Source organism: Oncorhynchus clarkii, chromosome 7 (assembly GCF_045791955.1).
Source record: "Oncorhynchus clarkii lewisi isolate Uvic-CL-2024 chromosome 7, UVic_Ocla_1.0, whole genome shotgun sequence".
NCBI classification, from domain to species: Eukaryota; Metazoa; Chordata; class Actinopteri; order Salmoniformes; family Salmonidae; genus Oncorhynchus; species Oncorhynchus clarkii.
Window position 1 is genome coordinate 5,814,379 of NC_092153.1, and position 11,211 is coordinate 5,825,589.

Consider the following 11,211-nt stretch of genomic DNA (forward strand, 5'->3'; position numbering starts at 1 on the left):
TACTGGAGCTGTCTATCTGTTAATTCCTCCTAATTCCACAGGGACACACCCCCTAACACCATTGACTAAGGATTCTGAATCTGGCCTGTCTGTTATTTGTCAAACAACACCCTGGCACTAATGATATGACTAGCAGGTACCTGTTTATATCACTGTCAAACAACACCCTGGCACTAATGATATGACTAGCAGGTACCTGTTTATATCACTGTCAAACAGCACCCTGGCACTAATGATATGACTAGCAGGTACCTGTTTATATCACTGTCAAACAGCACCCTGGCACTAATGATATGACTAGCAGGTACCTGTTTATATCACTGTCAAACAGCACCCTGGCACTAATGATATGACTAGCAGGTACCTGTTTATATCACTGTCAAACAGCACCCTGGCACTAATGATATGACTAGCAGGTACCTGTTTATATCACTGTCAAACAGCACCCTGGCACTAATGATATGACTAGCAGGTACCTGTTTATATCACTGTCAAACAACACTCTGGCACTAATGATATGACTAGCAGGTACCTGTTTATATCACTGTCAAACAGCACCCTGGCACTAATGATATGACTAGCAGGTACCTGTTTATATCACTGTCAAACAACACTCTGGCACTAATGATATGACTAGCAGGTACCTGTTTATATCACTGTCAAACAACACTCTGGCACTAATGATATGACTAGCAGGTACCTGTTTATATCACTGTCAAACAACACTCTGGCACTAATGATATGACTAGCAGGTACCTGTTTATATCACTGTCAAACAGCACCCTGGCACTAATGATATGACTAGCAGGTACCTGTTTATATCACTGTCAAACAACACTCTGGCACTAATGATATGACTAGCAGGTACCTGTTTATATCACTGTCAAACAGCACCCTGGCACTAATGATATGACTAGCAGGTACCTGTTTATATCACTGTCAAACAACACTCTGGCACTAATGATATGACTAGCAGGTACCTGTTTATATCACTGTCAAACAACACTCTGGCACTAATGATATGACTAGCAGGTACCTGATGAATATCCCTGTTAAACAACACTCTGGCACTAATGATATGACTAGCAGGTACCTGTTTATATCACTGTCAAACAACACCCTGGCACTAATGATATGACTAGCAGGTACCTGTTTATATCACTGTCAAACAACACCCTGGCACTAATGATATGACTAGCAGGTACATGTTTATATCACTGTCAAACAACACTATGGCACTAATGATATGACTAGCAGGTACCTGTTTGTATCACTGTCAAACAACACTCTAGCACTAATGATATGACTAGCAGGTGCCTGTTTGTATCACTGTCAAACAACACTCTGGCACTAATGATATGACTAGCAGGTACCTGTTTATATCACTGTCAAACAACACCCTGGCACTAATGATATGACTAGCAGGTACATGTTTATATCACTGTCAAACAACACTATGGCACTAATGATATGACTAGCAGGTACCTGTTTATAGTTTATATCACTGTCAAACAACACTCTAGCACTAATGATATGACTAGCAGGTACCTGTTTATATCACTGTCAAACAACACCCTGGCACTAATGATATGACTAGCAGGTACCTGTTTGTATCACTGTCAAACAACACTCTGGCACTAATGATATGACTAGCAGGTACCTGTTTATATCACTGTCAAACAACACCCTGGCACTAATGATATGACTAGCAGGTACATGTTTATATCACTGTCAAACAACACTATGGCACTAATGATATGACTAGCAGGTACCTGATGAATATCCCTGTTAAACAACACTCTGGCACTAATGATATGACTAGCAGGTACCTGATGAATATCACTGTCAAACAACACTCTGGCACTAATGATATGACTAGCAGGTACCTGTTTATATCACTGTCAAACAACACTCTGGCACTAATGATATGACTAGCAGGTACCTGTTTATATCACTGTCAAACAACACCCTGGCACTAATGATATGACTAGCAGGTACCTGTTTATATCACTGTCAAACAACACCCTGGCACTAATGATATGACTAGCAGGTACCTGTTTATATCACTGTCAAACAACACTCTAGCACTAATGATATGACTAGCAGGTACCTGCTGAATATCCCTGTCAAACAACACCCTGGCACTAATGATATGACTAGCAGGTACCTGTTTATATCACTGTCAAACAACACTCTGGCACTAATGATATGACTAGCAGGTACCTGTTTATATCACTGTCAAACAACACTATGGCACTAATGATATGACTAGCAGGTACCTGTTTGTATCACTGTCAAACAACACTCTAGCACTAATGATATGACTAGCAGGTACCTGTTTATATCACTGTCAAACAACACTATGGCACTAATGATATGACTAGCAGGTACCTGATGAATATCCCTGTTAAACAACACTCTGGCACTAATGATATGACTAGCAGGTACCTGTTTATATCACTGTCAAACAACACTCTAGCACTAATGATATGACTAGCAGGTACCTGCTGAATATCACTGTTAAACAGCACCCTGGCACTAATGATATGACTAGCAGGTACCTGTTTATATCACTGTCAAACAACACTCTGGCACTAATGATATGACTAGCAGGTACCTGTTTATATCACTGTCAAACAACACCCTGGCACTAATGATATGACTAGCAGGTACCTGCTGAATATCACTGGCATGACAGCAGAATGAGTTGATGACAACATCGTGCTCTGGGCCCTGGATTAATGATGTCTGTCTGTCATCTGCAGCTCTCAACGGTTTGTTATCACATGACTGGGGGCTTCAGGCCTCACTGCACTTGGTTTGGTTTGAGAGACACTTGATGTCTCATTGAGAACCATTTCCAACAGACTGGATGGAGTATTATGGAGTCTTATCAGTGCCATAGATTATAGTGTGTAGAGATGGGAGAGAGACAGAACTGGAGTATTATGGAGTCTTATCAGTGCCATAGATTATAGTGTGTAGAGATGGGAGAGAGACAGGACTGGAGTATTATGGAGTCTTATCAGTGCCATAGATTATAGTGTGTAGAGATGGGAGAGAGACAGAACTGGAGTATTATGGAGTCTTATCAGTGCCATAGATTATAGTGTGTAGAGATGGGAGAGAGACAGAACTGGAGTATTATGGAGTCTTATCAGTGCCATAGATTATAGTGTGTAGAGATGGGAGAGAGACAGAACTGGAGTATTATGGAGTCTTATCAGTGCCATAGATTATAGTGTGTAGAGATGGGAGAGAGACAGGACTGGAGTATTATGGAGTCTTATCAGTGCCATAGATTATAGTGTGTAGAGATGGGAGAGAGACAGAACCGGAGTATTATGGAGTCTTATCAGTGCCATAGATTATAGTGTGTAGAGATGGGAGAGAGACAGAACTGGAGTATTATGGAGTCTTATCAGTGCCATAGATTATAGTGTGTAGAGATGGGAGAGAGACAGGACTGGAGTATTATGGAGTCTTATCAGTGCCATAGATTATAGTGTGTAGAGATGGGAGAGAGACAGGACTGGAGTATTATGGAGTCTTATCAGTGCCATAGATTATAGTGTGTAGAGATGGGAGAGAGACAGAACTGGAGTATTATGGAGTCTTATCAGTGCCATAGATTATAGTGTGTAGAGATGGGAGAGAGACAGGACTGGAGTATTATGGAGTCTTATCAGTGCCATAGATTATAGTGTGTAGAGATGGGAGAGAGACAGGACTGGAGTATTATGGAGTCTTATCAGTGCCATAGATTATAGTGTGTAGAGATGGGAGAGAGACAGGACTGGAGTATTATGGAGTCTTATCAGTGCCATAGATTATAGTGTGTAGAGATGGGAGAGAGACAGGACTGGAGTATTATGGAGTCTTATCAGTGCCATAGATTATAGTGTGTAGAGATGGGAGAGAGACAGGACTGGAGTATTATGGAGTCTTATCAGTGCCATAGATTATAGTGTGTAGAGATGGGAGAGAGACAGGACTGGAGTATTATGGAGTCTTATCAGTGCCATAGATTATAGTGTGTAGAGATGGGAGAGAGACAGAACTGGAGTATTATGGAGTCTTATCAGTGCCATAGATTATAGTGTGTAGAGATGGGAGAGAGACAGGACTGGAGGAAGCATATTTTATATTGCAGTAGTTGCATTTGAAAATTCCTCGGTGTGTGTGTGTGTGTGTGTGTGTGTGTGTGTGTGTGTGTGTGTGTGTGTGTGTGTGTGTGTGTGTGTGTGTGTGTGTGTGTGTGTGTGTGTGTGTGTGTGTGTGTGTGTGTGTGTGTGTGTGTGTGTGTGTGTGTCTGTGTGTGTGTGTCTGTGTGTCTGTGTGTCTGTGTGTGTGTGTCTGTGTGTGTGTGTCTGTGTGTCTGCGTGTGTGTGTGTTCAAAACAACCCCATATTCTGCTTAAGAACAGCTGTATAGCTTTGTCAACACTGTTATGAGGCACACAGTGTGTTATTATATTCCAGGATGACAACATCCCATTTCAGATCGTATTCTCATTAGCATGCGGGTGGGAGTGTCTTCTGAAGGGCCTTCACATCATGTTGTCACTCATATGGTGACTAAGTCCTCTGATGTCAGCACTAAACAAAATACTGCCTTACTGGTTGCTTAGCTCCCACCACACCCATGACAATTCGGGACGTTTATGTGTTCAAGGATCTGACTAGTGGTTCTGACTAATAGAACCTTTCTGTGTTTCTGTACCAACACATGATTCTTACTGCACATTGACTTATTACCCTGTATACTTCTTTATTTAGAAGAATGGCAGGGGAGCAGGAAAGCATAACAAGCCCTTTGATATCTAGTGAGGACATTTAGAACCTTTCAGGGGGAATATTATGGTCCACATAGTGAGGCTTTTACTTCAGTTTACAGTCGTGGCTGGTCAGAAAACCTACAGCACAGCATTACACTGGTGAGTTGTTTTAACATCGTCAAGGACCGGGATTACATGTTGATAAAATCAACCAGATGAAAATGGAAGAGCTGGGCTCTAGTGACATTTTGGAGGCCATTTGCAATGGGCACCGGGCAATGGGCACCGGGCAATGGGCACCAGGCAATGGGCACCGGGCAATGGGCACCGGGCAATGGGCACCGGGCAATGGGCACCGGGCGCAGCAAGTCAATATTTTCAAGATGTTGTGGTCACTGGTCAACAGACTTCAGTCTAAAGTTGGTCTGAAGCCTGTCCTTACAAATACTAGCCGGAGTCTCACTAGAGTCCTGGACTTTTTTATTTTAACTAGGCAAGAACAAATTCTTATTTACAATGACAGCCTAACAGGGAACAGTGGGTTAACTACCTTATTCAGGGGGGGGACAACAGATTTTTACCTTGTCAGCTCAGGGATTTGATCCAGTAACCTTTTGGCCCAAAGTTCTAACTACTAGGCTACCTGGCGCCAGACTTCAATATAGTATGATGACAAACTGTCTGTCAATCTCCCTATGATTGTATCCCCATCAACTTCTGATTGTGTTTCCTACACCCAAAAAAACATAATCTCACATCACATGTGGTCCTCTGTGGCTCAGTAAGTGTGGCATGACGTTTACAATGCTAGGGTTGTGGGTTCAATTCCTGCTGAGATTGCCACATGAAAAGTTTTTAAAAGCATCTGCTGGATATGGTGTGGTTTACTTTATCTCCTGTCTGCACTGATTTGTTTTCACCTATTGTGTGACCTCAAATTGTTGTAAAGAGACGAGTAGACAAGGGGAGGAAGCCAGTTCAGACTCCCTCTCATATTGAGATGCACCCCTCATTGCAGTATGACCTACATCTATATTTTTCTCTTTCTCTCTCTTTCCTGCTTCTTTAATAAGCGTCATGGATAGATGATAGATGAATAGATGATAGATGATAGATGATAGATGGATAGATGATAGATGAATAGGTGATAGATGATAGATGAATAGATGATAGATGATAGATGATAGATGGATAGATGATAGATGAATAGGTGATAGATGATAGATGAATAGATGATAGGTGATAGATGATAGATGATATATGATAGATGATTGATGATTGATGGATAGATGATAGATTATAGATTATATATGATAGGTGATAGATGATATATGAATAGATGATAGGTGATAGATGATAGATGATATATGATAGATGATAGATGATATATGATAGGTGATATATGACATATGATAGGTGACAGATGACAGGTGATAGGTGATAAATGACAGGTGATAGATGATAGGTGAAAGATGAATAGGACATGGATCAATAGCTAGGAAGTCTGGCATTACAGTTGGTACCCATTTCAACGTGCAAACGTGTCTTTGCCACGAAGGTCATCCCCAGTTGTCTTTATCAAGCAATTTACCCCTCAACAATTCCCCCATTCATTGTGTCACTTTGATCCACTGTCCAGCCACATGCCAGTTTATGTAGGCCAAGCAAACAATGTCCGTGTTTCCTTTTACAAATAATGCGTCTTTGTCTGTTAGTCCAGGGAATGCCTTGCATACAGCATCGGAGAGGCAGCACGATACACATCCATTACCCCCAGTGAATAATAATGACCACGCTGTGTTCGTCAGTTGAGGAGGGTGTGGGCTGCAGCAACTGATACATGGTTTTTCAATAGTCCTAGTGTAGCCTAGGCTAGTGGTTCCCAACCTTTTTCGGTTACTATACCACCAACTAAATTTAGCTCTGTCCGGAGTACCCCTGAAGTACCCCCTCGTGTGCATTTTACCAGTAAGGTTATAGTCTCAAGAGTCTTCTTAAATACCCCCTGTGGATAGGCCCCCAGTGGTCCTACTACCGCAGGTTGGGAACGTCTGGTCTAGGCTATACTTTACAAGTATGATAGACATGCTCGTGTCTTTATGTTGGCATAATATATATATATATGTATAAAATAGGCTTAAATTGAAGGCACTCCGTGGAATAGGTTTGGCGCAGTATGACGAGCATTGCCTCCCAAAATAAGAAGGAAAATCATATCCCAAAACGTACCTCTCGAGCGATTTGATTGAGGGCATCGTCCTCTGCGGTCAGTCTCTCCCTGTTGGGGATTCTTTTTCTTCCAGTGCCAGTAATCTGAGTTCCCATGTTTGTGTATTCTGTGATAAAGTCCTTACTGTAGCATACGTGTCAGCCTCGAAGAAATTCAAAAATGGAACACAGGAGCCGAATGATGATGATGAAGGGCACGCTGGAAAAATATAATCACCATCTCCACGTAATGGAAAAATAGCTCACCAATAACACGCAAAAAAAGAAGTCAACTATTTACAATCGGGTAGCTATAATGTAACAACAATCCATCATCAATTCGCTTCCCAGGCACGAGACGTGATGCCATTGTGATACATTGTTTCAATGTAACCGCCTTCAAACCTAACAAACTGCATTACGAATATCCTTGATTCCTGTTGCTGATAAACAACTAACATCACACGCGTCACTTTGATGTGTCAGAACACCCTCATAGCATCAGGCTTCCCTCTTTGGGAACATTGGAAAACGAATTGTCATCATTTAGATACGTTTCGGTATGGAACACCAAAACAAGAACCCACGCGAGCCTGATAAATAATCGTTCTGTAGGTAGACCTAATAGCGATTGAATTAATGTCCTCGTTCTTTGCTTTAGCAGAGAACGCGGGAGTCGCCGAGATGTCAAAGCAGATGGACGAAAGTTTTATTGCAGCGCCATCCCGGATGATGACCACAGCGGGATGAATACACGTTCCGGGGCAGAGCCTCGAGCCTGCTGGAGATAGATAGTGGCCGCAGTATGGACGGGATGGGTGTCCTCCAAACAGTCGAATTTTACTGGTCATACAATATTCAAAGCAGATTCTTTGTGGTGTTTTCGTTCAGAATGTATCGTATAGCTTGAGAATGGTGTGATGCCTTAACTAATATTATGTAGCCTAATGACCCGAATGGAATTACCCTGGAATGCACGAAGCAGGCCGTTCAGTTGACACGGTCTTTAGACGTCTCCAATAGTCTCGAAGCGAACAGAAAGGCTATTATCCTACTGTTATTTTAGAAGGAAGGTCAGCACTGAGTTCAACCAAATAAATCTCACTTGCCATGTCAAAATTGTGGCATAGGACTGTATGGCAATTCTCTGAATAGCTGTGTGTTCATCTTATTCCTTTGTTTATATGCATTTCTGATTCAAGCCTAAATTATAATATCAGACTATTTTAATCTGTAACGTTAACTCTGACCTCATGTCTAGTCAGTAAACTAGATGAACGCCTTCTGTTTATGCCGGAGAGCTCAGTGCCAATCCATAGGAACTGGTGGGAAATTACTCCCTCTAGTGGAGAAAGATAAGGCCTAAGAGCTCAGTGCCAATCCATAGCTACTGCGGGGAAATCACTTCCTATATTTTATTTAACTAGGATGACGGCCTAGGAACAGTTCACGACAGATTTTACCTGGTCAGCTCAGGGTTTTTATCTAGCAACCTTTCAGTTGCTGGCCTAATGCTCTAACCACTAGGCTACCTTTTTATTACCAGGTAAATTGACTGAGAACACGTTCTCATTTACAGAAACGACCTGGGGAATAGTTACAGGGGAGAGGGGGGGGGGGTGAATGAGCCAATTGTAAGCTGGGGATGATTAAGTGACCGTGATGGTATGAGGGACAGCTTGGGAATTTAACCAGGACACCAGGGTTAACACTCCTACGATAAGTGCCATGGGATCTTTAATGACCTCAGAGAGTCAGGACACCCGTTTAACGTCCCATCCAAAAGACAGCACCCTACACAGGGCAGCACCCCCAATCAGTCTCCTGCGGGGGGATTTGGGATATTTTTTTGGACCAGAGGAAAGAATGCCTCCTACTGGCCCTCCAACACCACTTTCAGCACCATCACCCTGCTTAGCTTCAGAAGCAAGCCAGCAGTGGGATGCAGGGTGGTATGTTGCTGGCTTGAAACACCGGTAGTGGGGACAGATAACAGATTTGCCCTGAATGATTGTTTGTTTAGTGTAATTCATATGTTATTGCAGTTGAATTGATGTTTTCTAGTGTCATTCAAATCAAATTAAATGTATTTGTCACTTGCACCAAATACAACAGTAGTAGACCTTACAGTGAAGTGCTTACTTACAAGCCCTTAACCAACAATGCCGTTTTAAAGAAAATACCTATAAAAAAGGTAAGAGATAAGAATAACAATTATTAAAGGGCAGCAGTAAATAACAATAGTGGGGCTTTATACAGGGGGTACCGGTACAGAGTCAATGTGGAGGCTATATACAGGGGGTACCTGTACAGAGTCAATGTGGAGGCTATATACAGGGGGTACCGGTACAGAGTCAATGTGGAGGCTATATACAGGGGGTACCGGCACAGAGTCAATGTGGAGGCTATATACAGGGGGTACCGGCACAGAGTCAATGTGGAGGCAATATACAGGGGGTACCGGTACAGAGTCAATGTGGAGGCTATATACAGGGGGTACCGGCACAGAGTCAATGTGGAGGCTATATACAGGGGGTACCGGCACAGAGTCAATGTGGAGGCTATATACAGGGGGTACCGGCACAGAGTCAATGTGGAGGCTATATACAGGGGGTACCGGTACAGAGTCAATGTGGAGGCTATATACAGGGGGTACCGGTACAGAGTCAATGTGGAGGCTATATACAGGGGGTACCGGCACAGAGTCAATGTGGAGGCTATATACAGGGGGTACCGGCACAGAGTCAATGTGGAGGCTATATACAGGGGGTACCGGCACAGAGTCAATGTGGAGGCTATATACAGGGTGTACCGGCACAGAGTCAATGTGGAGGCTATATACAGGGGGTACCGGCACAGAGTCAATGTGGAGGCTATATACAGGGGGTACCGGCACAGAGTCAATGTGGAGGCTATATACAGGGGGTACCGGCACAGAGTCAATGTGGAGGCTATATACAAGGGGTACCGGTACAGAGTCAATGTGGAGGCTATATACAGGGGGTACCGGCACAGAGTCAATGTGGAGGCTATATACAGGGGGTACTGGTACAGAGTCAATGTGGAGGCTATATACAAGGGGTACCGGTACAGAGTCAATGTGGAGGCTATATACAGGGGGTACCGGTACAAAGTCAATGTGGAGGCTATATACAGGGGGTACCGGTACAGAGTCAATGTGGAGGCTATATACAGGGGGTACCGGTACAGAGTCAATGTGGAGGCTATATACAGGGGGTACCGGCACAGAGTCAATGTGGAGGCTATATACAGGGGGTACCGGCACAGAGTCAATGTGGAGGCTATATACAGGGGGTACTGGCACAGAGTCAATGTGGAGGCTATATACAGGGGGTACCAGTGCACAGTCAATGTGGAGGCTATATACAGGGGGTACCGGTACAGAGTCAATGTGCGGGGGCACCGGTGTCGAGGTAATTGAGGTAATATGTACATGTAGGTAGAGTTATTAAGGTGACTATACATAGATAATAACAGAGAGTAGCAGCGGCGTTCTGGGGGGGGGGGGGGGGGGGGGGGGGGATGTAAATAGTCTGGGTAGCCATTTGATTAGCTGTTCAAGAGTCTTATGGCTTTGGGGTAGCAGTTACTTAGGAGCCTCTTAAACCTGGACTTTGTGCTCCAGTACTGCTTGCCATGCGGTAGCAGAGAGAACAGTCTATGACTGGGGTGGCTGGAGTCTTTGACCATTTTTAGGGCCTTCCTCTGACATTGCCTGGTATAGAGAGGAGGTTCTGGATGGCAGGAAGCTTGGTCCCAGTGATGTACTGGGCCGTACGCACTACCCTCTGTAGTGCCTTGCGGTCGGAGGCTGAGCAGTTGCCATACCAGGCAGTGATGCAACCAGTCAGGATGCTCTCGAGGGTGCAGCTGTAGGACCCATGCCAAATCTTTTCAGTCTCCTGAGGGGGAATAGGTTTTGTCGTGTCCTCTTCACGACTGTCTTGGTGTGCTTGGACCATGTTAGTTTGTTGGTGATGTGGACGCCAAGGAACTTGAAGCTCTCAACCTGCTCCACTGCAGCCCCGTCGATGAGAATGGGGGCGTGCTCGGTCCTTCTTTTCCTGTAGTCCACAATCATCTCCTTTATCTTGCTCACATTGAGGGAGAGGTTGTTTTCCTGGTACCACACTGCCAGGTCTCTGACCTCCTCCCTATAGGCTGTCTCATCGTTGTCGTTGATCAGGCCTACCACTGTTGTGTCA

General features: G+C 43.9%; 1 protein-coding gene across 9 annotated transcripts in view; it reads right to left on the reverse strand.

Moving 5' to 3' along the window:
* LOC139412765 (leucine-rich repeat flightless-interacting protein 2-like) overlaps positions 1-7,179 on the reverse strand; it is a 41,564-nt gene extending 34,385 nt beyond the window's left edge. For all 9 annotated transcript variants that reach the window (XM_071159464.1, XM_071159461.1, XM_071159458.1 and 6 more), the window contains exon 1: positions 7,007-7,179. In XM_071159464.1, the coding sequence (XP_071015565.1) occupies positions 7,007-7,102 (96 nt within the window). In that variant the 5' untranslated portion in view covers positions 7,103-7,179. The remainder of the gene's footprint in view (positions 1-7,006) is intronic.
* Positions 7,180-11,211: the final 4,032 nt, after the last annotated feature.